Source organism: Chinchilla lanigera, unplaced genomic scaffold, assembly GCF_000276665.1.
Source record: "Chinchilla lanigera isolate Chin_1 unplaced genomic scaffold, ChiLan1.0 scaffold00104, whole genome shotgun sequence".
Lineage (NCBI taxonomy): Eukaryota > Metazoa > Chordata > Mammalia > Rodentia > Chinchillidae > Chinchilla > Chinchilla lanigera.
The window spans coordinates 393771-419604 of record NW_004955505.1 but is presented as its reverse complement, the minus strand read 5'-3'; the positions used below and the strand labels follow the sequence as shown (position 1 = coordinate 419604).

Below are 25834 nucleotides of genomic sequence, written 5' to 3'. Positions count from 1 at the left end.
GGGGGGGGATGGGAAGGCAGGAGGTTCGGTTAGACACCTCTGTCTCTTCCTAAGCCCACACTCTCAGTACAACACCTAAGCTTAGAGTTTTAAGAATGGGAAGGAGAAAAAAATCTGTGTATAACATTTCCAGAACTATGCTGCAAAAAGCCACTGTTACTAACACTGTCACACTAGTTAATACTCAGGTGTGAATAGTAAGTAAGAGGGTACAAGAGTAGACTTGCTTTGGAATAAAGCCATTTTTTAACATCCCCGGGGTCTATTCTCTCCATTATGAAAGAACAATTATTAGATTCAGTCTTTTTTAAGGAGGGGAAGAAAGGGAGGGAAGGAAGGAAGGAGGGAGGGAGGGAAGAAGGGAAGAAGGAAGAGAGGGAAGAAGGGAGGGAAGAAAAAGAAAAGAAAGAAAAAGAAAGAAAGAAAGAAAAAAAGAATTTTGAAGGTTTATTTTATTTTATTCTAGGAGATACGCACTGGGAGTAATTTTCAAGGAAATAATTTGAAAACTTCAAAGAGAAAAAAGATATACTGAAAATGTGAGACATAGCCAGCTAATTCTAGCTTCATAAATCCAGTAATCTCCTCAATCTATCCCAGCATGTACACACCTCCGTATTGAGAGCTACACCATTTTACCATTACACAAGGACAGGTGCTAACAAGCAAGTTAATTGAAACATGCATCTATGTGAGGCTCTCATTAGGATTCTGACTGAGAATCAAAGGGTTGAGTGCCCCAGAAAAAGTGATAACAGGAAAATTAAAGGTACTTGACCACTCTAGCTCCCAAATCTCCCAAACACAAATCCAATTTAAACTAAAGAAGGGAAAAATGAATCATTTGATTTTTGAGAAACACTTGAAAAGATGTGATATTTGAGAACTGGCAAGTTTCTTCAGATCATATGGGACATGGCTGTCAATTCTTTGATTCTACAGCCCACCAATGGAACTATCCTGTTACACTAAAATGCACCTTTCCCTAGGAAGTGATGATGAACCTTCTGGAGACAAGTGTTCGAACTGCAAAACCCACCTATTTATCGCAAAGTGCCAACACTGCAGTTAAAACAAAATACTGAGATTTTTGCTTAGAAAAAAACCAATTCATACATTAACATCTTTTGTCTTAAAAAGAAAACAACACAGGTGCCATAGCTTTGCTACCACTGCCCTAGGAGGTGAGAAAAGTTGAGTTTTATTTACACAGTAGACTATTACCTGTACTGAATCACGTATTTAATGTTCAGTTGGAAATGAGCTATGCCAAAATGGCAAGTAAGGAATTATATATTCTTTCTTTAATGTCTGCCTTCTAGAGATTTTTCTTTCCTCCATTTGACTGTATTAAAAACAAGGCATTAGAAAACAGCATGAACCTCACAATGTATTGGAAAGAAATCTTTGACTTGAAGTTCTTTCAGCATGGATATTTTTGTGAGATAAGGTTTTAAGTATATCTCAGCAAGAAAAGGGAAATACATAGCCTTGAAGTACTTCCTAACTACTCACTAAGACAATCTGGATTTTCAGTATCAACCAAGAACAGTTTAGAAGGCTCCCTAGAAGGAATCTGGAAAACATTTCTCCCATGAGTGTACTGAGTGGAAATTCTCTGCGCTGCTCTTTCTCCCCAGGTAACAAGAGAGTAAATGGCATTTTAACTTACACTTCGAGAGCTATTCCAGTTTTGCCTAAGATTTTAAAAGCCCTTTGGGGCTTAGCAATTTGACGGCCACTTTTACTTAAAGCCATATTGAATGAAATTGTTTTTAAAAGTCAGTCATCATGGATAAGGCAGTAAGTTTTACTATAATCACAGTGGAGTTGTACACTGTTTTAATGGTCTTTCAGCTTACTACTTGTTCACACAAAATGGAAAGTGAAAGCAGCTTCCTACTTGACCTTCTGCTTTAATCTACTATGCGAGGCACATACACAGCCTCACATTTTGACAATTATTGGAATTTTGCAACTGCTAAGATATTAACAATAGACATGTTTTCTCTGACAGTATTTAGAAAACTGTGGGTCATCTTGCAAGAGACAATCTGTCAATAGCTACTTCAAATTCATCCAGTAAAGGACATATATTATTGTATGGAAAAGATAACACTGTATTACCACATACAAGCAACCTACCCAACCTACCAAAGCTACTGGGGGAGAGGACTACTTTTCTGCAAAGGTAGTGAGCCTTCATCTGTAATTTCACTACTTTGGAACAAGATTTCTAAAGAAATGACAGAAGAATATGATGTTATGACAGAAGAATATGAAAATATGATATTCATCCTCTCTGGCCTCTCTGCAAATTATGAGTTGCTAAAATGGCCACTAGCAATATCAATACAGCAAGAAAAAGAAAGACTTATAAGGAGAGATGACGTACTTTCAAAATTACGAGAGGAAAAGGACACAGAGATACAGCTGTCTCTTCCTATACGTGACAATCACTATCCCCAAAGGCCCGGAGGTAAATCATATCATGTTTTAAAATGAACTCACAGGAGGACCTTGAATAAATTCTCCTCCCTATCACGCTCTTCCTTTCTAGGCTACTCCCTGCCAATGGCAAATCAGAACCAACATTTGACCAGGTCATTGAGCCCTTTAGCTGATGAAACTCAACAATGCAAATCTCACTGGCTTGAATGATTTTGCATACATTATATACCACCTAGGTAAACTGAATGCCGTGCCACAGTGACCAGCAACAAATGGGCCTGGATCTAATTTCAACCTGAAACTGATAGTGCCTCTGGGTTGCTATTTTACATATATGACTAAATTAAGATTTTAGGGCTGGGGGCAGAGCCATTGTCTAGCATGCATGATATACTAGGGTTGGACACACAAAAGAAAAATAATAGAGTATTTGTATCTATATATAATCTATACATTAAATATGTATAGATAGAAAAAGAAAAATAATAGAGTGTATATGTCTATATATAATCTATACATTAAATATTGATATATTTTATATACATTTTCATTTTAGCAATCAATGGGCAAAGCCAATTTTCTAGCTAGTATTCTCAATAATTCTATTTTGGGAATATCTATGGTCTAGGAAATCAAGGCAATCATTACTACAAGAAAGTATGTATACACACACACACACGCACACACACACGCACACACACACACATGCACGCACACACACACACACCCTGTATGTATGTATTAGAACATGAGGGGGGAAAAGCCCTCAAAATATTGTACGTTCCCTGGATTGAACATGTGCTGCACATAAACACGTTTCTCTGTTGATGTGCAGTGCCTGCCCGGCCTCCTTAGTCCCTTCACGTTGCTGCTGCAACGAAGACATCCTAACAACCCTTCATCCCTACACAACGGCTTTCTGGACAACGCACATCACATACGCTTCTCTGGAGACTACAACCTTTCCTTGTGCATGTTTGCCCTCCTGGCATCCTGCCTTACTTCCCCAAGGAGTGGAGAAGGGGTGAAGAGATGGTGTCTCCTGTGGGATCCCCTGAAGCTCTGCCTGAGGGGCTCCTGCAGCAGGCTCAGGGGATGCTGAGTCACAGCAGGCAGCAGAGGGCCCTGCTTTAGTTTCACCTCACTGCAGGAGGCGCTTCTTATTCCCCGGTACAGGACACCAAACTGAAGACATCAAAAGTCTCGCGTCCTATACCAGGGAATAAGCAGCCTATCCATCCAATCTAACGTAGCCATTGTTTACTCCCTCTATTATTTTACTAGATATACTGTTTATTTCCTTTTAACAATTACCATAATATGTAGTTATCTGCTTTTGTATCATCTGTCCCAAAAGAACAGACCAGAATCTTGTTTGCTTTATTGCCAGACCCCCATGTCTAATGAGTACCACTCAGTAAATACTTTGAATGATGGTCTGCTGCACAGTATTCAGTAATGAGAAAGCTCTCTGTGTACTTCTAAAACTTACAAAAAGAAAAACGCTTAGATCCTGGAACTATAATGATCCAGTGCTCTTTTACAAACAAAAAGAAACTGAGCTCACAATCCCCTTAGAACTACAAGTTTGGGGTGGTGCCAGGACGAGTCTTCCACCTCCCTGCTTTACACTCCAGGGAGCTGTCCAAACCAGCCTCCTGCTTCCTTCAGTCTTACTTTATTATTCCTACAGGATGCATAGAGTGCTGAACGCAAGTCACAACCAAATGTTTGCCTCTTTCCCATACAGTGCCTTGTTGTTCTGCCAACTACAGTGAAGAAACTCACCAAGACACTGTGTGAGGTGCCAACAAGGCTGATGTCTCTGCCGTGGGCATAGAAGAGGAATTCCATCGCAGTCCCATCCTGCTCCACAACGTGGCCTCTGAATGCCAACATGGCCAGGCCAGCTGCCATATTCACTACACTGATTGGATTTAAACCCTGAAAAGTAAATGTATATGTCCTAGCATCTCATGCACCCAAAAAAGGAATCAGTGCAGGGAATGCACATTTCAGTAGCTATGCTGATTTTCCCCAAAGAGGATAAGTCTAAACTCAAGTTACCAAGAAAAAAATTCTACGAAAAGCAGGATCACAGAAACAAGTTCCATCACAATCCCACGTCACAAATCCACTGGCAAAGGCTTTATAATATGGACTTAGAGTTTCCTGATCCAGAATCCTTAGCAAACTCACAGGTTAAACCGTTATGTCTGCTAAAACATTTCTCCTTACAAAAGCAAGAGACCTTGATATCTTTCTAACTGCCCTGGAATACCTGTTTGCTTTATTTTTGTTTTTTTTTTGGTTTTTCTCTGGTACCAGGAACCGAACTCACGACCTTGCGCTTGCCAGGCAGGCGCTTTTGCCGCTGAGCTAAATCCCCAGCCCCTTACCTGTTTGCTTTATGGGATCAAAGTCAAGATTCTTCCCTACAGTCAGCTGCACTCCAGCCACAGTTCCCAGTTTGGGAACATCTACTTTCCATGAAGTCATGGCTCAAAATTCACCTTCTCAGTATCCATGGACAGAGTAACAGGACATCTCTATCTAATCCTCCAGCACGATGTCTGGTTCATCCCTGGACCAGGATACTTTTTTATTACTTGGAAGTTAGCTATTTCTTTTTATGTACTTACACATTTCATCCAGTAATAGTGAACCTTTTAGAGACAAGTGCCAAAACTGCAAACCAAAACCCACTTGCTTGTCACAAAATGCCAACACTGCAATTAACCCTGAATAATGAGGTTTTAGTTTAGAAAAAACTCATACCTAAGCATCTTTTGTCTGAAAAAAAAAAAAAAAAGAAAACGCACTATGCCATAGGTTCACCACCACTGATCTAGTCTATCAGATCAGTTTGAAAGCAAACGGATGGAAAGTCAAGAAGGCATCAGTTTGTTAAGTCTCTATACTGGTCTCTATTTTCCAACTATAATGACAAAGAGTCTCACTCCTGGACATTGCAGGCTAATATAAATTCCTGTCTCTGCAGGCCACCTTTTACTGCAACCAAGTTTTGTTTGGTTTTGTTGTTTTTTAACCAATACATAAAAACAGAACTTGCATATGGGTACCATGTTATGTTTTAATACACATATATATTGTATAATATTTAAGGCCAGGTAAACATATTTATCTGCTCATATTGGTCGTTTGTTTGTTTGTTTTTGGAGATGGGGATCTTACTAGGTTGCCCAGGCTGGGCTCAAAAAATCCTCTTGCCTCTGCCTCCTAAGTAGCTCCCAGTACAGGCATATACCACCAGGACCACACGGGCAACTTTCTTAATCATACAAGCAAGACCCAGAATCACTGGTGCCATGTAACACTGCATTTGTGTCTACATGCATTTGTGTTCTCAATTCTGTATTTTTAAAAAAGAACACAAGGCTGGCTTTTTAAGTCAGGCAAGACAATAGTAATTCAAGTGCTACAAACCCACAGAGATGGATAAGTTGTTAATCCTATTAATTACAAAGTTTGATGTATTTACCCAAATATAAGACAAATGTTATTAAGGTTTAATAAGTAAGTTAGGATGTTTTTAAAAATCTGTCCAAATTTATATAGAATGGGATACTGGGAAATAGGAAAATATATTTTTTCTATTCCCAAGAAATGATGCTCGATTTAGCTGCCAAAAACTTCTGATAAAAATGAAAGTAGATGTAGATAACAACAATCCCATTCCTCAAATTTTTAAAAAGCTCATTCAGTTATACATTACAAATACTCTGAAACTCAGTGACCGTGCACTGTCAACAACTGCACAACTAAATCACACAGACACATCTTTCAAAGTCAAAATGAAGATATTTAACGTTTTATAGTAAACATCACTGACATCCTTATCTCTGCATAAGGCTTTTTTATTAAATTGCCTTATTCCTTAAATAAATTGATAAAAACAAATTCTTAGTATTTAATATAATTATCCAAGTCTGCTGAAAATTTTTTCCATCCACACATTATTAGCATGCAGGTTTAATACTTATTACAAAAACAAACTCATATCCCAAGTAAGGTACTGCAGAAAGGAATTTAGATAGGAGCATGAAAGAAGTTATTTGTAATTTAAATAGAAACTTTAAATAGCATTTTTTAAAGTTAACACGATGTGGAACTCAGTTAAATTTTCTTGTGAAAGCAAAATTTCCTTACATTTGCACTAATGTGTTACTCTGAAAATTCTGACATTGTCAAATGCACGGTAGATGCTTACAAAGTGTTTTTAAAATGACCATTACAGAGAAGGGGCTCACAATTACCTGAGGCTCAGATCTTAGGAAGAAGGTAATACCTTCAGGACAGTGATACATATTATGCATGCATATGCATACACGTGCACACATACACATACACACACACAAAGTTAAGTCAAGTCACGTGTAGCTAACAGGCATGCACTTCTATAACCTGCATCCTACGGTTTAGGAAAGCACCAACCTTCAGCTCCATCAAAACTACCACAGTAGGAGCCGGTGAGGGAATAGACCTTCTTCTAACACTGTACAATACGTATTAATAAGGTGGTGTGTGTGTTGAGCATTTCCTCAAGTCTGATAAGTAATGTGACTATAAATCAGTACCTCCATTTGAGTTACCAGTTAATACAGAGACAAAAGGAAGGTCCAGGCATTTCACATACAAATCTATGAAAAGTGAATTAAGCTGTCTACTATGCTGAAAAAAATGTCTTTGAAATGCACACTGTTAGCAGTGATTTAGCCTGCAAGCTGCTTACACAAATCAGACTGTCAAGATTATCAATCCTCCCTGAGAAATTTTTTTTTAATTTCTGTATGATACTGTCTCTGAAAATAAATACATCAACATAAATAAACTAAAAACTTTATTTTCTTAGTTTTCGATGTGGTACAATTTTGGATTAGACACCTAGTTAAGCATTTTAATGAAAACAGGGAAATTCAAAGTTATTCCAACACCAATACATAAAGGTATTCATATTCTTTATAAAAATTAGCAGGGAAATTAATGTAACATATGTAAACAAAGCATTTGATATTTTTACTGGGGTTACTTATTGTAAGAATAGTTTACCCTGCCATGTTTTAAATTAATAAAAAGTCAATTCATAATACAAGACTCTGTATGTTATATATAGACACATATCCAAAAGACACAAACTCAAAATGTTGGCAACTATGTCAATATATCTGAGTTAGACAAGAATAAAGGTACTTACGTGAGAACAGTAACATTACAGGAATGTTTTTCTTCATTAGTTAGAAACATTACTAAATCATTTCTTAAATTAAAATATATTTACTTTTATTTAATTATGTATATAAAGCCGTTATAAAACCTAGTTATATTAAATAATACTAAAATAATCTAATTTCTAAATAAAATTTCTGCACAGTTTTAAATTTCACACAAGCACATACCTGAGCCAACCTCCTTTTCCTCTTCTTCAATGTTGTTTTTGATGCTATCGTACTCCTCATCAATGGTCTGGTTACCACGCATTTGAGACAAAATTCTACGGGCCTTCTGAGTCTGTCCTTTCTGAATAAGCCATCGAGGACTTTCAGGCAAGAAGAGAAAACCAAAAAACTGTATAACTGCAGGGATTGCTGCAAGTCCCAACATGTACCTGCAAGAAAGCAAGTTCACCTTTACTGTAAAATTTGGTCTAACAGCACTGAGCTTGTGCTTACTACATACCTTTGTGTTTGGACTAAAATGATATCTAATGCTTATTTAGTCAAAATTTTTTATTATATATGCATCTACATGCAGCAGAAAGGGTATTTTATGCTGTAGTGGAAATGTAAAATGAGGAAATGTTAACACTTTTCTCATACAAATTACATTGAAAAAAAGCTACAATCTTATACACACTGAACCAAACTCATCATGTAAACAACACACTGACCATCCCTAATATACAAAATAATTATATATTTTACAGCATCAAAGCTGGACTGGTATGGTTTGGGCATCCACCATCGGCCCAGCCAGCCAATCCATTTATGTAAAAATCTATATTCACCAGCACTGGTAGGTCACCAAAAAGTCTCTTGACTCAATACTCTTTTCAAACTTATCCTAACTTTTAGGCTACGTTAAACACAAAATATATTGTCCTTAACGGCTCCGGAGATACACCTCATTAAGTAAATCCACTTTCTGGACAATTTCATTTTAATTCTAGAAATGTCTATTGTCACCTGGGTATTAAGAATAGCACTTACTACAAACTAAAACTACATGTGGAAAGATTCAGAAAGTAAACAAAGTGTTAATGAGAATGACAGTGTTTTCTACTCTAATCCATGAGTTGTGATAATTACACTGATACTTAATCATTCTGTCATCCTCAGAACAGTTTCTTAACATGAATTTAATCACCTTTTCCAAGCTTGATTTATATCATTATATATCATTTATATCATTGTATCTTATATTGTAATAAATTATTTAACCTGTTCCACTCAATGGCCCAGCACCTAGTAAAGTATTTTGCACACTGTAGGCACTCAGAAAATGTTTTATGAAATTATAGGAAGCAACTATATTTATCTAATCTTTCTCCATTAACTACACAGAAAATAATACTTCAGAATCATACCGCATTTTATGTAGCAACTCTTCTGAATCATCTAGCTCTGCAAACATACTTGCATAGAAATTCTGTCCAACTAAACCATTTACTACTCTAGATTCAATCAGACTTTTCCAGAAGAGTCTTCAGATAAGAGGTAGAGGATAGCTCACAAAGTAGTTATTCATTTCTGGGTTCTCCAGCTAGGAAGTTAACTTACAGAACAAAATCCATTATGTAAATGAATGTTTTGTTGCTGTAAATAATTAAAATTTCAATGCAAATTGAAGTCTCTGAAAGAATTTAAAACAAATGGGCTAAGGGTGTAGCTCAGCAGCAGTACACTTGCCCGAGGTCCTAGACCAGAATCCCCAGCACCGCAAGGGAGCCCAACCTTGGTAACTTAGCAAGACCAAATCACAAAAGAAAAGTGTTTTTTGTTTTTTAAAGAGCTGGGAATGTAGATCCATCAAAGACCCTGGGTTCAATCTCCAGTGTATGTCTGTGTGAATAAGAAAGGGGACAAAAGGGGGAAGGAGGGAATTCATAAAAGACAGATACAAAACACACTGGATAAGGAAATACAGTAAATAAGAAAGTCCTGAATATGCAAATTTTCATGTTTCATTTCTCTAACTCATGATTAAAAATGAAGATTAAAGAGCTGCAGAGCACACTTCAAAAAAGCACTTGAAATGAATATAGAAACCGAATCACTGTCAGGTCCAGGAATATTCTCAGAATACTCTGTACTTCACTATGGATTATTAAATCTCAAAGGAAATACAGGCAAGTAAAAACAGGGAAAAAAGAAAACCAAAAGAAAAATGCAAACATACACATTATCCTTTGCTTCTCAAGTCAGCTACAGGAGAAAGACTACTTTAGACCTAAAGCCTTTGGAAACGTAAACCCCAAAAGTCTAGGGGTCGATTTAAATTCTATGCCATTGTATCAATGCATAGAAAGAAATGCGCACCCTGCTGCCAGTCTTAAGGATATTAAAGCCTCTTTCCAAACACTAGTCAAGAAAAACTTTCATGCACCTACCTCCTAACCCTTCTTTTCTAAACATAAAGCAAGACACTTTATTCTAATTACCTTCCAAGATAAAAATGTTTTGATAGGAATCCTTTTTCTGGCTTTGTGGACATCCAGTACATTGGACGGAGGGTCAACTGGGATATATGACAGCAAGAGGAACAGACGTGGGTCTCCCTTCACGCCATAGGCTGGCTAAGTGCCCCTCATATGCTCATGTGGTGGGTCATGGTCTCTAGGTGGGAGAAGATAAAACCTTGGGGCTTCAGAGGAGAAAGCCAGGTCATACACAGTGGGACCCCAGCCCGTTCCTGTCTCTGCTTCCCAGCTGCCCACCATGTTGATGGCTTCCCCTGCCATGTGCTTCCATAGGCAAAAAAGCAATGAGCCAATCAGCCATGCATTGAAGTCTCTCAAACTGTGGCAAAATAAAGCAATTCTGCTCAGTGTGGTGATGCACACCTGCAATCCCAGCTACTCAGGATGCTGAGGCAGAAGGATGGCAAGTTGGAGGCCAGGCTAGACAACAAGACCCTGTCTCAAAATGACCGATAAGAAGGGGATGTAGCACAGCGAAAGAGGCTCGCCTAGGAAGTGCAAGCCACTGAGTTCAGTCCCAACCATGGCAAAAAATATATATACATAGATAAACACGTTAACAACACATATAATGCATTATTAGACATAATAATGTTTGTGCTATAAATGCACAAACCATTCCTCTATGTTGACGTTCTTAGGTATTTGTTACAGGAACACCAATACACTTCAAATCTGGATACCAACCACAAGGCCCCAATCATGCTACATTTGAACACATGGGAACAGTGTCTATTTCATTGACTGCTAGGAAAATTAACTCAAATTTAAAAAGGGGGAAAGGGCTTAGGATGTGACTCAGTGAAAGAATACTGGGTTCAATACCCAGTACTGCCAAAATAAAATGAAACAACAACCACGCAAATGACAAAAAGCACCGTGAGAGGCCAGAGCAGGCAGCCCCAACCGACAAAGGAGATATTATTATACACTAAATCAAGGGTTCCAAACCCTTCCTTCATATTAGAATCGCCCAGGGGGCTTTTAAAACACACCAGAATCTAGCTCCACCCTCCCCTGGGGACTCTGATTAATTGGTCTGGGCTCTGGGCCCAGGGAATTCTATTTCATTAAGAGCTCTCTAGGTGGTGCTAATGTGCAGCGGCCAAGAACAACAGATGTAAATGTTTTAAAAGCCCAAGTGAGGATGAACAACAAGCACCCAGGACCCACACCTTAAGGAAAAAGCCACTGATCTTGCGGCAACAAGACAATTCACCATGTTGACAAGGGGAAGGGAGCAGAAACAAAAATGCCAGGCTTCCACGAGATCTCAGAATCTTTAGAGTATTCTCTGCTATCACAATCACTCACCACAAGATACTTCCTAAAATCTGCTAACCCTGAAGTTAACAAACAAGCTATTTTTCTGGCACAACTAGCAGTACGATCACTTGCTGACCATAAAACTAAGGAGCAGGCCCTCTAACAGGGAGCTACCACCAGCTCCGCAAAGGGTAAAATGTAGCTCTATGTGAGGGCTCTGGGTTCACTGCTCAGTTCCGCCATGAAGCAAGGAAGGAAGAGAGGGCAGGAAGGAGGGAGGGAGGGAAGGAGGGAGAAGCTCATGGCAAGTACCTGCCTAGCACGCAGCAAACCTTGGCTTCAATCTCTAACACAGCAGAAATCACAAACCAAGAAAGAAAACAGGTACTTCACGCCTGCTTTAAAGGAATTACGCTGCTCCCACGCATGTAATGTAAGGCAAGCACCCTCCAACATGTGGCTGCTTAAGGAACAAAATTCTGCAGTCGTGATAACTATCACCTTCTCTGAACTGGTAACAGGGGTTATTTTGCATGTTATTCTTTAGTAGTTCCAGAAGGGTGATATTATGTTCTAAATACATGAAAATCACCTTCAATGTCTGAGCTCAGCTCATACATACAATCATTGAACAATAACAGCAACAGTGACAGCTACTACATAGCATCAGTTACTATGCGCCAAGCTTTGTCTAAAGGACTTCAGATCTATTAACACCTATTATCTTCACTGCAATCCTAGCAGGTGGTTACCATTGTTACCCCCATTTTACAGACTAAGGAAGGAGGCACAAAGAAGCCATGGCCAGTAGATGGGAGAAGTGTAATTAAAGCCCAAGCAGTTCAACTCGTATAATAAATGCTTATCATCAGCTAAGCGCTAATAAACCTTCAATGATTACTTGATAGTTCCATTGAACTCATAAAAAGGGCATTAGTTCACCTCAGTTTCATGTTAAAATTTCCAAGGTTCTTTCAGAAAGTACTATTCACCTCCACGCAGCAAAGAGCTGCAGCAGAAACAAAAAAAAGGTCTGGCCTGGAGCAGCCACTCAGCTACATCCACACAGCCTGAAACAGAGCACACCCACTGGGGTGGTAACTGCCAGCGGGACTTCACCAGTACGGATGCCCCAGTGGTACACAATTCAGTACATGTTACCCTCTCCAAACCGTCCTCACTGAACCACAGCTCCCTAACAGCAGGAGTATAGCACAGAAAACAGCTCAGGAGTGGTGAAAAGAAAATATCTCCTTTACAAAGGAAAACTTTGTTTATTTGAGCACTTTGCCGAATTGAACTTTTAGCTCATTATTCTTTAACATACACAGATAAACTTTCCATGCAAGGAAAAATATAGGTAACTAACAAATATTTTAAAGATCATTAGGAACAAAAATGAATATGCGACATTTGGGCCTTTTAAAATATTCCACATGATAGGCATGACACATCTAAAGTTGTTTTACTCTACAATTTATTTTCCAGGGGCTGGGGATTTAGCTCAGCGGCAAAAGCGCCTGCCTGGCAAGCGCAAGGTCGTGAGTTCGGTTCCCGGTACCGGAGAAAAACAAAAAAAAAAAAAAAAAAAAAAACAAAAAATACAATTTATTTTCCAACCTGTCTCTAGATGCCTCCCCCCAGTTTCACGGCTTCAAAGGGAGCTGTGCACAGTAAAGAACTGGATCTTGCATTCATGTTGCTTATTTCCTTTCTCCCACCCACTCCCCATTTAATTCCCAAGTGATACAAATAGACTACTGATGCATTACCCTGCAAAATCTACATGATCTATTGTTTTAATTGTAAGTCAAGCTGTACAAGGAAACTACCACAGCGAAGGGAGGTTTATTGCAACATGTTATATTTACATCAAATGGTATGCAATTGTTTTTATAGCTCTTAGAGGTGATTTCTACTAACGGAGAAAGACACTTCTCACATGGAGAGAGAAGTTTTCAGAGTCCATGGTCATCTGCCCACTCATCCTAACATATCGTGAGAGAAAAAGATACAGCTCAATTATCATTTCCCAACCTCATTCTGTCAGAAACATATCTTTCCAAAGAAAATCTCCACTTTGTATTTTTCTAGTCACAGATAAGTATGATATGTCTCAAACACTAAGATAATGGTCAGTGACAATCTGTAAAAGGCTGACTTTGGCACACTGATTAACAAATCATGTGCATATTAACCCATTCTGCAGAGCAAAATAAATTAGAGGAATATCATAAATGTTAAGATGCTAAAAGATGCTCAGCTTTATTTTCTAAAGCTACAGTTTGTGTTTTTAGTGCTGTGGTGATAGTGACGGTGGTGCTGGGGATTGAGCCTGGGCCTCTTGCACACTAAGCGCGTACTCTACCACTGAGCTACACTCCCAACTTTCAACATAAAACTGTAAAAATCTTTAAGCCTTTCTATCTTTTCTCCTGAAATAGTCCACTGAAAACAGAGTTAGCAATTACAATCAGGAGACTCTTTGACAAAGTTACCTACTTAAAGATTTATTGTGTTTGCTTAGAAAGCTAAAGCTAAATTCCTCATGAGCTCTTTAGCTATTATTCATGTGTTTATCCTACAAACATCTGAGTTATTATAGGTCAAGAACTAGGGTAGTCATTGAGCATGATGAGTAACCTTATTCCGAGATGCAATATGCTGTGTAATTGTGAAAACGGACCCTCATACTGGAACCTTCCAACAATGAACAGGGTAGGCAAAACCTAAATCTCTTCAAACCACTTCTAAGAACACTGTTCCGTCAGCCCTACATCCAGAGCTAAACTGTTCAACTTTCCTATGATTTTCAGTTTTTTCATATTCTTCTCATATACTTAAGTAAGAACCATATGAATGTTGCATTTACTAAAAGGTCTATATCCTTGGATTTAGCAGTGAATGGCCATTATTATAGATTAGTAATGAAATATTTACATACCCTAACAAAAATTATGATTTATGACTGTTTCCACTTAGTGCAATAATTGTAGATGCAAAAAGTGCTGAATTTCACCACATGCTATACTTACATGGTAGCAATTCCCTTGATAATGTACTTTTGAGTTTTAATTTGTGCACCACAACTCTAAGAATTAAAAAAGAAAGCACTGCCCAATTGGAATAGTATCCTGGTAAGTTAACTTGTTCCTGCCACCCAGGACTACACAGAACATCAACACTGATGACTGACGCACCTGATAATCTGGCGTCAGCTAGAGAGTAAACATGAGACCAGACATGCATACGGAAAAACTTGTGTCACACAGAAACCTTTCAATTTACTTGCTGGTGGTACATAATCGGCAAATGAGTACAAATTGTTTGCATGTACGCAAATTGTTAAAAAAAAACCTTTGCCAAATAAGCAAACATAACAGGATATTAACTATAAGAACACAGTGCAGAAGAAGGCCCCTGTATGTAATCTGGTATCAGTATATAAGTTAACTGGCTTGGCCAAAGTTACAGTGTTGTAATCATAGAAGCTGTAGCAAGACAGGCTCTAAGAGAAGCCTGTTTAAATCAGTGCCTGAGGACATTTGTCAGAGATATGAGGGGGTTTTGAATTAAATGACAAAATACATAAATACCAAAATACAAAATACATAAATACCAAAATTCACAGTATAGTCACTAAAAATAATACACACATACACGAAAGTGTATTTGTATCTCCAAACTCTTGGAATCATCCTTGCAAAGCTTTGGTCTAGGTTTGGGTTTGCAGAGGTAACTCAAAAATCTCTAGCTTCATGGAGCCTACATACTGGTAATAATCAATAAAACAGGATTATTTGGTACAATGATGGGCTTTAAGCACAGTCTAAAAGTCAGAAGAGAAGTTATTCAATAGGGGCTATTAGAAAAGCGTTCATGACTAAAACATTTATTCACTGTCAATGTAGAAAGGGAATATAGTGAATGGAGCCAAAATAAGGTTCAAATTGCCTGATACTTGTTTTGTTTTTTAGGTAAAGTAACATGCAACAGAATGCAGAGATCCAAGGTACACTCATTCTGTGAGCTATGAGGAAATGTGCACATCTCTGTAACCACCGTCACAGTCAGGAACACTGCCATAAATCCACAAAGATCCCTGCTAACTCATTTTCCTGTCAATCCCCATTGTCAGGACAATCACTGATATAACTTCGGTTCCTGTAGTTGATTTTAAACATTAATTAACTTCTTATGAAAATGTAGCTGATTTTAAACATTAACTTCTTAAGGAAACTATACATTCGTATCTAATTTCTTTCATTCAGTCTAATGTTTGTAAAATTCACTCACATTATAGTTAAGGGTGCAGCTTAATGGTAAAACACTTGCTTTTCATGTGCAAGGCTTTGGGTTACAGCTACTTTTTTTTTAATGCTCCATAGAATTCACCAGTAAAACTATCTGGGCCTGAAATTTCCTTTATAAGTGTGTTATGAGTAATAATTCAGTTTACTTAATAAATATAAGGATTCTTAGATTTTCCATCTTTGCTTGGGCCATTTTTGGTAAATTGTGATTGTCAGGTAATACACTCGGTCCACCTACAGTAATTTGTTGAGTTTAATGGCACAGAGTTGTTCACACTATTTCATCATTACCCTTATAACCTCTATAGGTATGATACTCCCTCTTTTATTCTTTTATTTATTTTTATTTATTTATTTATTTATTTATTTTTTTGGTGTTTTTTCCAGTACCGGGAATCGAACTCATGACCTTGCGCTTGCCAGGCAGGCTCTATGCCACTGAGGTAAATCCCCAGCCCTACCCTCTTTTATTCTTGATATTGAACATGTAAGTTTTTATCTTTATTTTCTTTAAGAGTCATAACTTCTACTTTTTATTATTTTATCCCTTGTTTTCTTTGGTTTTAACTTGCTAATATATTTCTGTGTTTTTAACATGAAACTTTGGTAATGACTTTAAACCTTTCATCTTTGCTAATATAATCCCTTTATAGCTACCTACTTTCATTTAAGCACTATGGTAGCTGCATTTCACAAATTCTGGTGTATTTTATTTCAGTTTAAAATTACTTTCCTTCTTATTTTCCCTTAGGCCCATAGGGTTATTTAAGACACGTAATTTAATTTCCAAATATTTTGGCCTTTTGGCTATTTTATTGTAAATGATTTCTAATTTAATTCTACTGTGGTCAGGGGACACATTCTATAAAATTTCATTTAAATTCATTAAAAATGTATTAACATTTTATGGCCAAGATCTAGTCAATTATGAACTTGAAAAAGAATGTGTACTGCAATAGTTCCTGAATGTAGCAATCAATAAATATCAATGCTGACAAGCAACTTACAGTGTTTGGGAGCTATTCTATAACTTAACTTTTTGTCCATCCTAAGAAAAATTCTAAAGTGTCTACATATAAGCCTGTATTTGTCTGCTTACCCTGATTTCTATTTTTTTATTAGAAAATTTAAAAAATTTTTCCATTTTAATCAGTTTTAAGCACTATATACAACTCTGCAGCATTAAGTACATTCATATCTAGATAACTACCAACTGCTAATTTTTTATTTATCCATTTTGAAGCTCTCTAGGTAAACTGCACATCTTTATCATAATCAGTGGGTTAGCTCCTTTATTATTACGAAATCTTTCTCTATTTTTTTATTTGTGAAAAAATAAGACAAAATTTCATAAAATAAAGAATAGTTTTGCACTATATATTACTATCTTCAAAGTAGTTAATCGAGTGTAAAACATAGATAGAAGAGATTTTTACAAAAAACAAACAGAAAATAACATAAAACTTTCTTTTCAACAAACTAAAACAAACGTTGTATAAACTAAACAAATCAGTTCACTTTGTATTTATTAATACAGCCACATCTGTTTCTTATGTAGTGCTTGACTTTGCGTAGTCTCTTTTCCCACCTTTTACTTTCAACCTATCCACAACGTTAAAGAACATGTCTTAGACATATTGTAGACTTGTGTCATATTTTTGTTACTGAATAATTTTTTACATTTAACATAACTGTTACTATAACTCTACAACTAGATTTTAAATGTTACAACATCTGCTATTTGCCCTCAATTTGTCTCATACAATTTTTAAACTTGTTTTCGCTTTGATTTTACTCAATTTATTCAATTACTTTAAGTACTCTATTTTAATTCTCACAATGGCTTGTATTTCCTTTTAAAATGATTCTCACAATGGCTTCTATTTCTTTTTAAAATGCATAGTGTAGAGCTATGCATTAGCACATTCACTGCTGGTACTATAAGATCCATGAGTTGGGACAAGAGTATAATGATATTTGTCTACCATACACTACCATGCTGAATATGTCCTCCGCCCTGAAGATCCTCTGCGCTTGTCTTACTAGTTTGTTTGCTTTTAGTATTTTGTCCATGATATTTAACTACTTATCAGTCCTACTACTTCGAAATAGGGTAACCAAAAGTTGTTCTCATTAATTTTGTAACAGTAAACATAAAAACAACAATTTTATCAAATTTATTCAATACAGAATCAACTGGCTGAAATGACACCTGCAGGAGTGATGCTCAGGACAGTCAGTATGTAAACAAATGTGCTGTCCAAATAATGCTCGGGCTAAACTGTTAAGTGGTTAATGCTCATTTACAGAGGGATTAGTCTTATGCAAACCCCTCTGTCATTGCCAAACTATATTTACTTTTTAACCTGGAAAAAACAGGTAACTGAAGGTGAGGGCAATTTTTCTTGCCAGCTTTAGATACAGGACACAGAGGCTGAGCCTAGGGCTTCGTGAAAATAACAGCAAACAGTATCTAGTAGAATTTAAGGGCTTTTAAGTATTTTCACAGCCACTAACATTTGCTCTTTACAGTAACACTCTACAACTGCTGAAACATTAGCTATGTGAGCATATTAGGGCCTAGACAAATTAATTCATATGCTGTGAAAGAAAGTTACACTAGACTACCTTTATGATAAATAACCCTCTGTCTTCATTCAATTAATGACAAAATTTCAAGTACCTTCAGCTTTAAGATATTTGCTTGTAATCAAGATTGTAACCTCCAACTAATATATGTGTTATTCAAATCCATCTTTCTTAAAATGGTGGCTGCATCAATTGTTAAGAGTGAGACAGCCTCACACTCGATACTTCTTACACAGCCAAGCACTACTGATTAGCACTAAATCTTACAAACACCTTCTCCAGCATAAATTTATTTACAAATACTTTATTTACAAATAACATTCTGAAAAGCTTAGTGGCATGGTTTTATAAATTATAAAATATGATGATGGAAGGAGACTCATCAATTCTTCTCTCCAAAAATAATACTGGTTTCTTAAAAATTATTCTGAGATTTTCTGAATAAACAAACCAAACTTGTACTGTTTGAAGAGAAAGCAATGGGAAAAAAAACCCCAAACTTTAATTTAAGGAGGAGGCAAGCACACACTTGAAGTTCTACCTCACCCATGAAGACTCACCTTCCTGTTCCCCTACACCAAGCTCCAGGCTATCATCACAGCTCCACCTCACTGCTCTAACTTCTCACTGCTGTCCAAGCATAGACTGACTATTTCAGACTACAGGGCCTTGGAAAACTATACTTCCTAGTTAGAACACCTACAGTGTTCCTCTCCCTCACTGTGCCTAGAATTTATTCATAAGATATTGCAAATATCTTTCAGTTGAACAGAAAACAATTTATCAAGCTGGGCATGGTGGCACAAGTCTATAATTCCAGCTATTCCGGAGGCTGAGGCAGGAGAACCACAAGTTCAAGGGCAGCCTGGGTAATTTGGTGAGACCCTACATCAAAATAAGTTTTTAAAAAGGGGTGTGGATGTAGCTCAGCCCAACTACAGAGTGCTGTCTAGTATGTGAGAGGCTCTGGATGCAATTCCCAGGATTAAAAAAGAAAAATCAGTTCTATGCCATCCAAACAATAAGAGAACAGAACCCTTGACTCATCCGGCAAAAAAGGTACAGTCTTTCAGTAACATTAAAATCTAACAAGTACCTGTCACTGAGGGTCATCTTTCACATATCAGAGTGTAATTAGTGCTGTAAAAATGATGAATAATTCTGGCCTTTAGATTACAAACTCTTGGAAGCAGAGCATGAAGAAGACAGTGGTTAGATTCTCAGTGGGAACACCGGCTCTAAACTGCTGCCCAGGAGTCTCAGCTGCTCTCGGGACTCAGTGGTCTCTGAACACGTGGTCCCATGCAGGTATTTAACTTCTCTAAGCATCAAATTTTTAAACTCAAAACTGAGAATAAACCAGTTCCACTAATTCCTCAAGATATCACCCAGAAGCAAATGATATTTACTAGTAGACTCTGAACTTGCCCATTACCGTAATGTAACCATGGAATCTGAGACACTGAGTATGAAATGTAATAGCAAATGTTAGTAACCTAGAGTTTCAGAGCAATAAGAGTATAAAAATAAAAAATAAACTGCTAAGATATTCAAACTCTTAGAAGGCTGGAGACATCTTCCTTTAAGATATACAGAGATAGAAGTATGAAAAAGAAACTTGATATAAAATATTGAGACCCACATTTGCTTTATGAGTTTGGAAACATGGCCTCAAAAGTGACAAATTATCTATTGTTATAAATATGAATAAATTATATTCACTGACAATTCCAGCACCTGAAGTTAATGCTAAGGTAGCGTTTCTATCTTTAATTGCTTATAATCATATTCCTAACAGGCCAATGGTCAGACAAGGTTAAATACTGCTAAGGATGCTAAATAATGGAAGACAGTAGCCTACAGAAAATTTACTTTTTAAAGAACTAAGTGTATTTACATGCATACACAGTTATATGAGTTTGTACAAACAATAAGTAGGGTGCAATGTAATCTGGCTATAAACACTTTAATATGAGCCCTAGTTTTCCCATTTTCTTTTTTGCCCCCTTGAGCTCTGCAGTAATACAGGAAAAATACACACAAGCTTGCTAATTGACTTCACCAAGACAAATGTCTCCAACTTCATCTGGCATCCACCTGGGTATGAGGAAATCATCTGCTGCCTAATTTCCCACAGCAGCTACAGGCATTTAATTTTTTTTTTTTTTTCTTCTAGGTTTCTGCTCTATCCAAGCCCTAGTTGCATTAAAAAAAAAAAAAGAAAGCAGAAGCAGCCTTCAATTTCCCTCACCTATAGTAGCACCCACTTTTGATTCATTCATCAGAATAGTAAACAACAATGTGACATACTGTTTATTAAGTACTTGCCACACGCCACACCCTGGGCTGAGCACTTTGTATGTAATAATTTAGATCCTACAACAGTATTATAACGTCAGTATTTTCTACCCCTTTCTGGTAGAAAAATAACCTTAAGAGGAATTAAGTGATTTGTCCCAGGTTCATGCTAATAGCCAAATGGTAGAAAACAGATTTGAATCCAGGTCAATAACTCTTGTCATCCTGCCCATGGAATGTATCTAAAGCCCATCTCAACACTGCCACTTCTTACAAATTTATTTTCCCTACACTATGATTTTTTTCAACTCTCCTAACCAGTACTGAGAAAAGATTTATTTTTCTGGAGGGCAGGAGAGGACAGTGAGTCCTACACACTCCAGTCTGGTCTTGCACTCAAGATCCTCCAGCCTCAGCTCCCCCAATGCTGGAGTCACAGGCATGCACCACCTTGGTGGGAGAAGACAATATTTAAATTGTTGTCCTTAAGTGAGAAATGCACTCAGCATATTACGTATTGAATATATATCTATGTTACACTACATTATAGAATCACACCATAAAGTTACATTAATAAAAATTTCAATAAAATGTTAGCAGGTGACTTAGGTTTCCTTAAGACATGTAGGTTTAAGGATTAACTGACATCAATTGAGTTTCCAAGAAAAACTGAAAATATCAGGTTAAGCTGGTAACCTAACAATTATTTTCCTCTTTTTCTCAATCTACAGAGCAGAACAGGAAGATGAAATTCCCTACTTTTTCAATTTTCCAATAATTTCTCACTTTGGCAGAGACTGAGTCCTTCAAAGGTAGCCTTGTCTCAGACACAGCCAAACCTTGTGATTGCGGCGTCCTCCCTACCGGCGGTTACAAAGGCATGCGGTCAGCCCTCAGTGGCTTAGGAGATTTCTCACATGACCTCTACAGAAACTTCAACAGCTTAAGACTTCAGTAGCTCACACTACACCGTATCGATAATCATGCTGCTTATAGGCAAGTTTAATTCTCTCCATTCCAATCATATCAAGTTCTTCTAAGGTGAAGTAAAAAAATTAATAAATGCATGCAATCCAGAGCACCTATCCTCAAGCTTCAACAATGCTGTTTTTACAGTATTTAAATGTATTTCAATGGCTTTATAGTACCACTTTTATCATTTCTTTTGACTCAGAATAACCAAAACAATATTTTGCTGAGTATTTTCATTTTTAATTATTTTAAACCCACACACACAGCATCTTTTTTATATAACTAAATCTGCATCTTTAAAAATTAGGTTTCTTTCAAATCAGAATGTGCCTTCCTAAACCCAAAATGAATGTTAGATATATCCGTAGTTCATAAACAGCTTGTCAATCATTCATATAATTCCAGAACTCCATGCATATTTATTACCACATTCATTTTTAAACAAATATTGCAAAAGACTACCCATAGCGTGAGAAATGTCACCTAAATGCTAAAAAAACTCTGTAAATATCAATTCTTAATGATAGGTTTCTTGTCTATCATTAAAATAAATATCAGCTTCTTGTCTACTTTCAATTTTGCTGAATGCCACCCACTTGTAACTTAACTGCAATGATTCAAAATATCCAGTTACATTTTTTTACCTGTGATTTTTCAGTTTTTTCCCCAATTCCTCAAAGTCATGATTGATTTGAAAAACTCATCGTAAGAATTATTTACAAACCTCCATCCATCCTTCTGGAGATAACTGAAGGCTCCATCAACAACACTGGCAAAGAACTGCCCTCCTGTGATGAAGAGGGTGTTAATGGTGACTAATCGGCCTCGTAAGTTAGGTGGTGAGACTTCTGCAATGTACACTGGCACTGTCATAGAAGCAATGCCTAGGAAGAAAAAGAAGTGAACAGGACACATTTACTCAGGATTCCTACTGTTGCTGTAAATATTAACACCAGTCACAGACACAAACATCAATATGTGGGCTTGGTTTCCTACTTCAAACAAGGACTACCACAATTTAAGGATTTTATATATAACTAATCTGAGGCTACTGCAGATGAGTATGTGAGATACCAGCCTGAGTATCTTTCTTCACACTATTACTTGAAAGTCTAATAAATGAACCCAAACAGACCTTAGATAATTTTACAGGGCTGAAGTGTGTTGTGGTTTCTTTCTCTTCTCTCCCTTTCAGGATGAGGTTTACCCCAGGGTACTGAGCTACATCCCCACTTCTCTCTCGCTGTTTTGGAGATAGGATCTCACAAAATCACTAAGTTGCAGGCTAGGCCAGCCAACCAGTCTCTCAGACTGCTGGATTTGCAGGTATGTGCTACCACACCGAGCTATAATTATTTAAAGACTAAAAGTACAAAAATGCTCTTCTAAAAACTGTAGTTACTGAAATATTTTTAGTCTATATGGAAATGTTATCAGACAATGGCAAAAATAAAAAATTACCCCAGAATACATATTAACTATCCAAAGTAATCACTACCAGCAGATATATCAGGACTTTAGTTTACTAGTAAGAAATCCAGTTTGAGTCACTATATTCAGTTGACGAGGTGTACATTTCAGAAACAGCCTACATTAAACACTGTATGAAGGAATTAATGGTTCTCAAAAAGTAGATGATCTTAAAGAAATAATTTTGTGGCTGAAGTGTATTCAGTCATACTGGCTTAATTTTTTAGCTATTCAAAAATATATAGCATAATCTATGGTAGTAGCTCTAACTTTATTAGTCACTAGAATTAGTCACCTTTTATTTTTAATAAAGAAGCCCTTGCCTTACCCATCCCACATATACTAAGTAGAAAACTAAAGAGGTGTGAGATGGACCTGTTTTTGGAAATCTTCCAGAAATAATCTTGATGTTCACCATATTATTTTACAAACTCTAATTCTCTGAGGCACCAAGACAGTTAGTTTGCAGGATAAACACCATGAAGGCCAAACCACCGGGTCAGTGTGGGGCCTTTCTGGCTCTCTACTTAAAGAAAGAAATGAGCTGGCCTTGGTGGTACTTTAACATTAGAACATCTCAATAAATATTCAAAAATAAAACACTAATTTATTATGTGGACTTACTTTTCCACATTGGTCTAGCTGTAGATAAAAATTCAATTACTTTCTTTAGCTAGAGAACTTTATTCAGCCAGCTAACCCTCAGAATCGAGCACAGGAAATTAGGATGGTGATGTAAGGCAACACGTGCTTGCCACAAAATCCTTAGATTCTACTTGCGCGAAACGGAGGCATGTGCTTGGGCCCTAGTAAAGCTTGTTACACTCAGTGAATGTAATAGGTTATGGCAAAGGAGAAAGACTGAGGATCCTTAAGAAGTCAAGGTCACTGTGTCCAGAGTTGGAAAGAACTCCAAGAGCTCTGTCCAATGAATGCCCACATGAAATTAGCACTGTTACCACTGCCTCCCCTCCGCTACCTAGTTCATAGTGACTGATTACCTTGTTCAATCCTCAGCACATTCCTCGTACAGGCAGTAACTGTCCCCATTTCACAGGGAAGCACCTTACCCCTGGGCATACAATAAGCTGAAGAATCAGAATTTAAACCTGGCAGAGTCCCACAGCCAGTCTTAAAGGGAGTGACCATGCTGACCAATCATCAGAGGATAGGCCAGTGGATTTCAATTCCAGCCCTGCCACTTCACAGCTGGCTAAGTTTGAATCTTTCTGGGTATCCAGTTACTCCTCTCTAAAATGGGAAGAATAAAACTCCTTCATAGAGGTTCAGAGGATTCAATGAGTCAGCAGAGTAAGGCACCTAAAATTGTGCCTTGCATATAGAAGACAGTCAATAATATCAGCAAGTTATGAGGCATCTCAACTTTTTCAATTCATTTCAACCTGTGTGAAGGCCTGGGTATACTGTGAGTATAAATAAACAAAATAGGATCTCTGCTCTGAACAAGGCAAAACACAGCCCTACTTACAAAAACATTCAATCAAATGAATAAATCCAAAATAACATATTAAGGGTAATAAAGCCATCCACAGGTTTCCACCTTATGTCACTGACAACTAGCTAGAAAAGACTAGGAAGACAGTTCTGCACAGACAAGTGTGCATTTTCAAAAACATGAGAACATGGGGTTCACCAGAGATAAACAGAAAGCGTGAGGCAGAATGTAAGTGGAAGTGAAATGAGAGAGGCAGAGAGACATATCTCATCCATTAACCGGTGAGGACCTACAGAATACTAAGCACTATGGGAGTACAGCTAAGCACAAGGGGAGGGTGCTTGGGAGAGAGACTTTCTGTCCACATGGACCTTGAGGTCTCAGAAAGTGTGGGGAACGGGAGCCCACAGCTAAGGGAAGGGCTCAGCATGAGGAGTCAGAGGGCCCCGGCTGAAGAATTCGTACTTGAGATCTCATCAAAAAATAAGAGAGTGCTGAAGAGGGTGGGGCATATCTTAGACAATTAGACCAGCTTAGACAAAGGCCTTGAGGCAGGAAGAAATGCATCCTGCTGAAGAAAGGGGACTTTTCAAGAGAAATAGGCATGACCAACCTGACTATACAGAAACTTGGAAACCCAATGAAGAGTGTGGTATAAAAGAGGAGTGGCTGCACAATCAGGTTCACATTGTTAAAGGATCGTTCTGGCCACAGGATGGAAGACTGATCACAGAGCAATAATGCAGTGGCAGCAGTGGAGACCAGGGAAACTGGAGTGATCTGAGAATTGTGTGTTTAGTATTCAGACTGAGATGTAACAGATGAGGAGAGAAAGCAGTCAAGGATGAAGTCGGGTACAGCAGCTACGGATATGCTGGTTATGTTGTATAAAGACAGGAAATACCAAAGCAGCAGCAAGTTTGAGTGGAACACAGTAAGCTCAAATTATAGACAGATGGAGGCAGAGACGCTCTGTGAATACACAAACTGAGCAAGTAGCACGATTCACACATGTGCTGGGAGCATCGATTACTCAGACATGGCAGCTTCCAGCCTCATCTCCCCAAAAAGAGAATCTTTGCCAAAATAACTAACCTCTATCTCCCTCATCCGCAAGGGAGAATTTGGTCTTTGTTGGCCTAGTTCTTGATACTAGGCAAAAAAAAAAAAAAAAAAAAAAGACCAGGATGGAGAAAAAATCATGGGCAAAAGATCTGGTTTGTGGGGAGAAGTTCAGATGAAAAAAGACTGGGAAGAGACGCAGGTCATGGTCCCAGGGCAAGTCTGGAGAAGACGGGAGCC

The 25834-nt window shown here is 37.6% G+C and overlaps 1 protein-coding gene across 1 annotated transcript in view; it reads right to left on the bottom strand.

Annotated features, from left to right (window-relative positions):
- Slc2a13 (solute carrier family 2 (facilitated glucose transporter), member 13) overlaps positions 1–24225 on the bottom strand; it is a 268893-nt gene extending 244668 nt beyond the window's left edge. The window contains exons 1-3 of the mRNA XM_013505919.1: positions 24078–24225; positions 22331–22490; positions 7869–8077 (exon numbers count right to left, since the gene is read on the bottom strand). Coding sequence (XP_013361373.1) covers positions 7869–8077; positions 22331–22490; positions 24078–24225 — 517 coding nt within the window. The remainder of the gene's footprint in view (positions 1–7868; positions 8078–22330; positions 22491–24077) is intronic.
- Positions 24226–25834: the final 1609 nt, after the last annotated feature.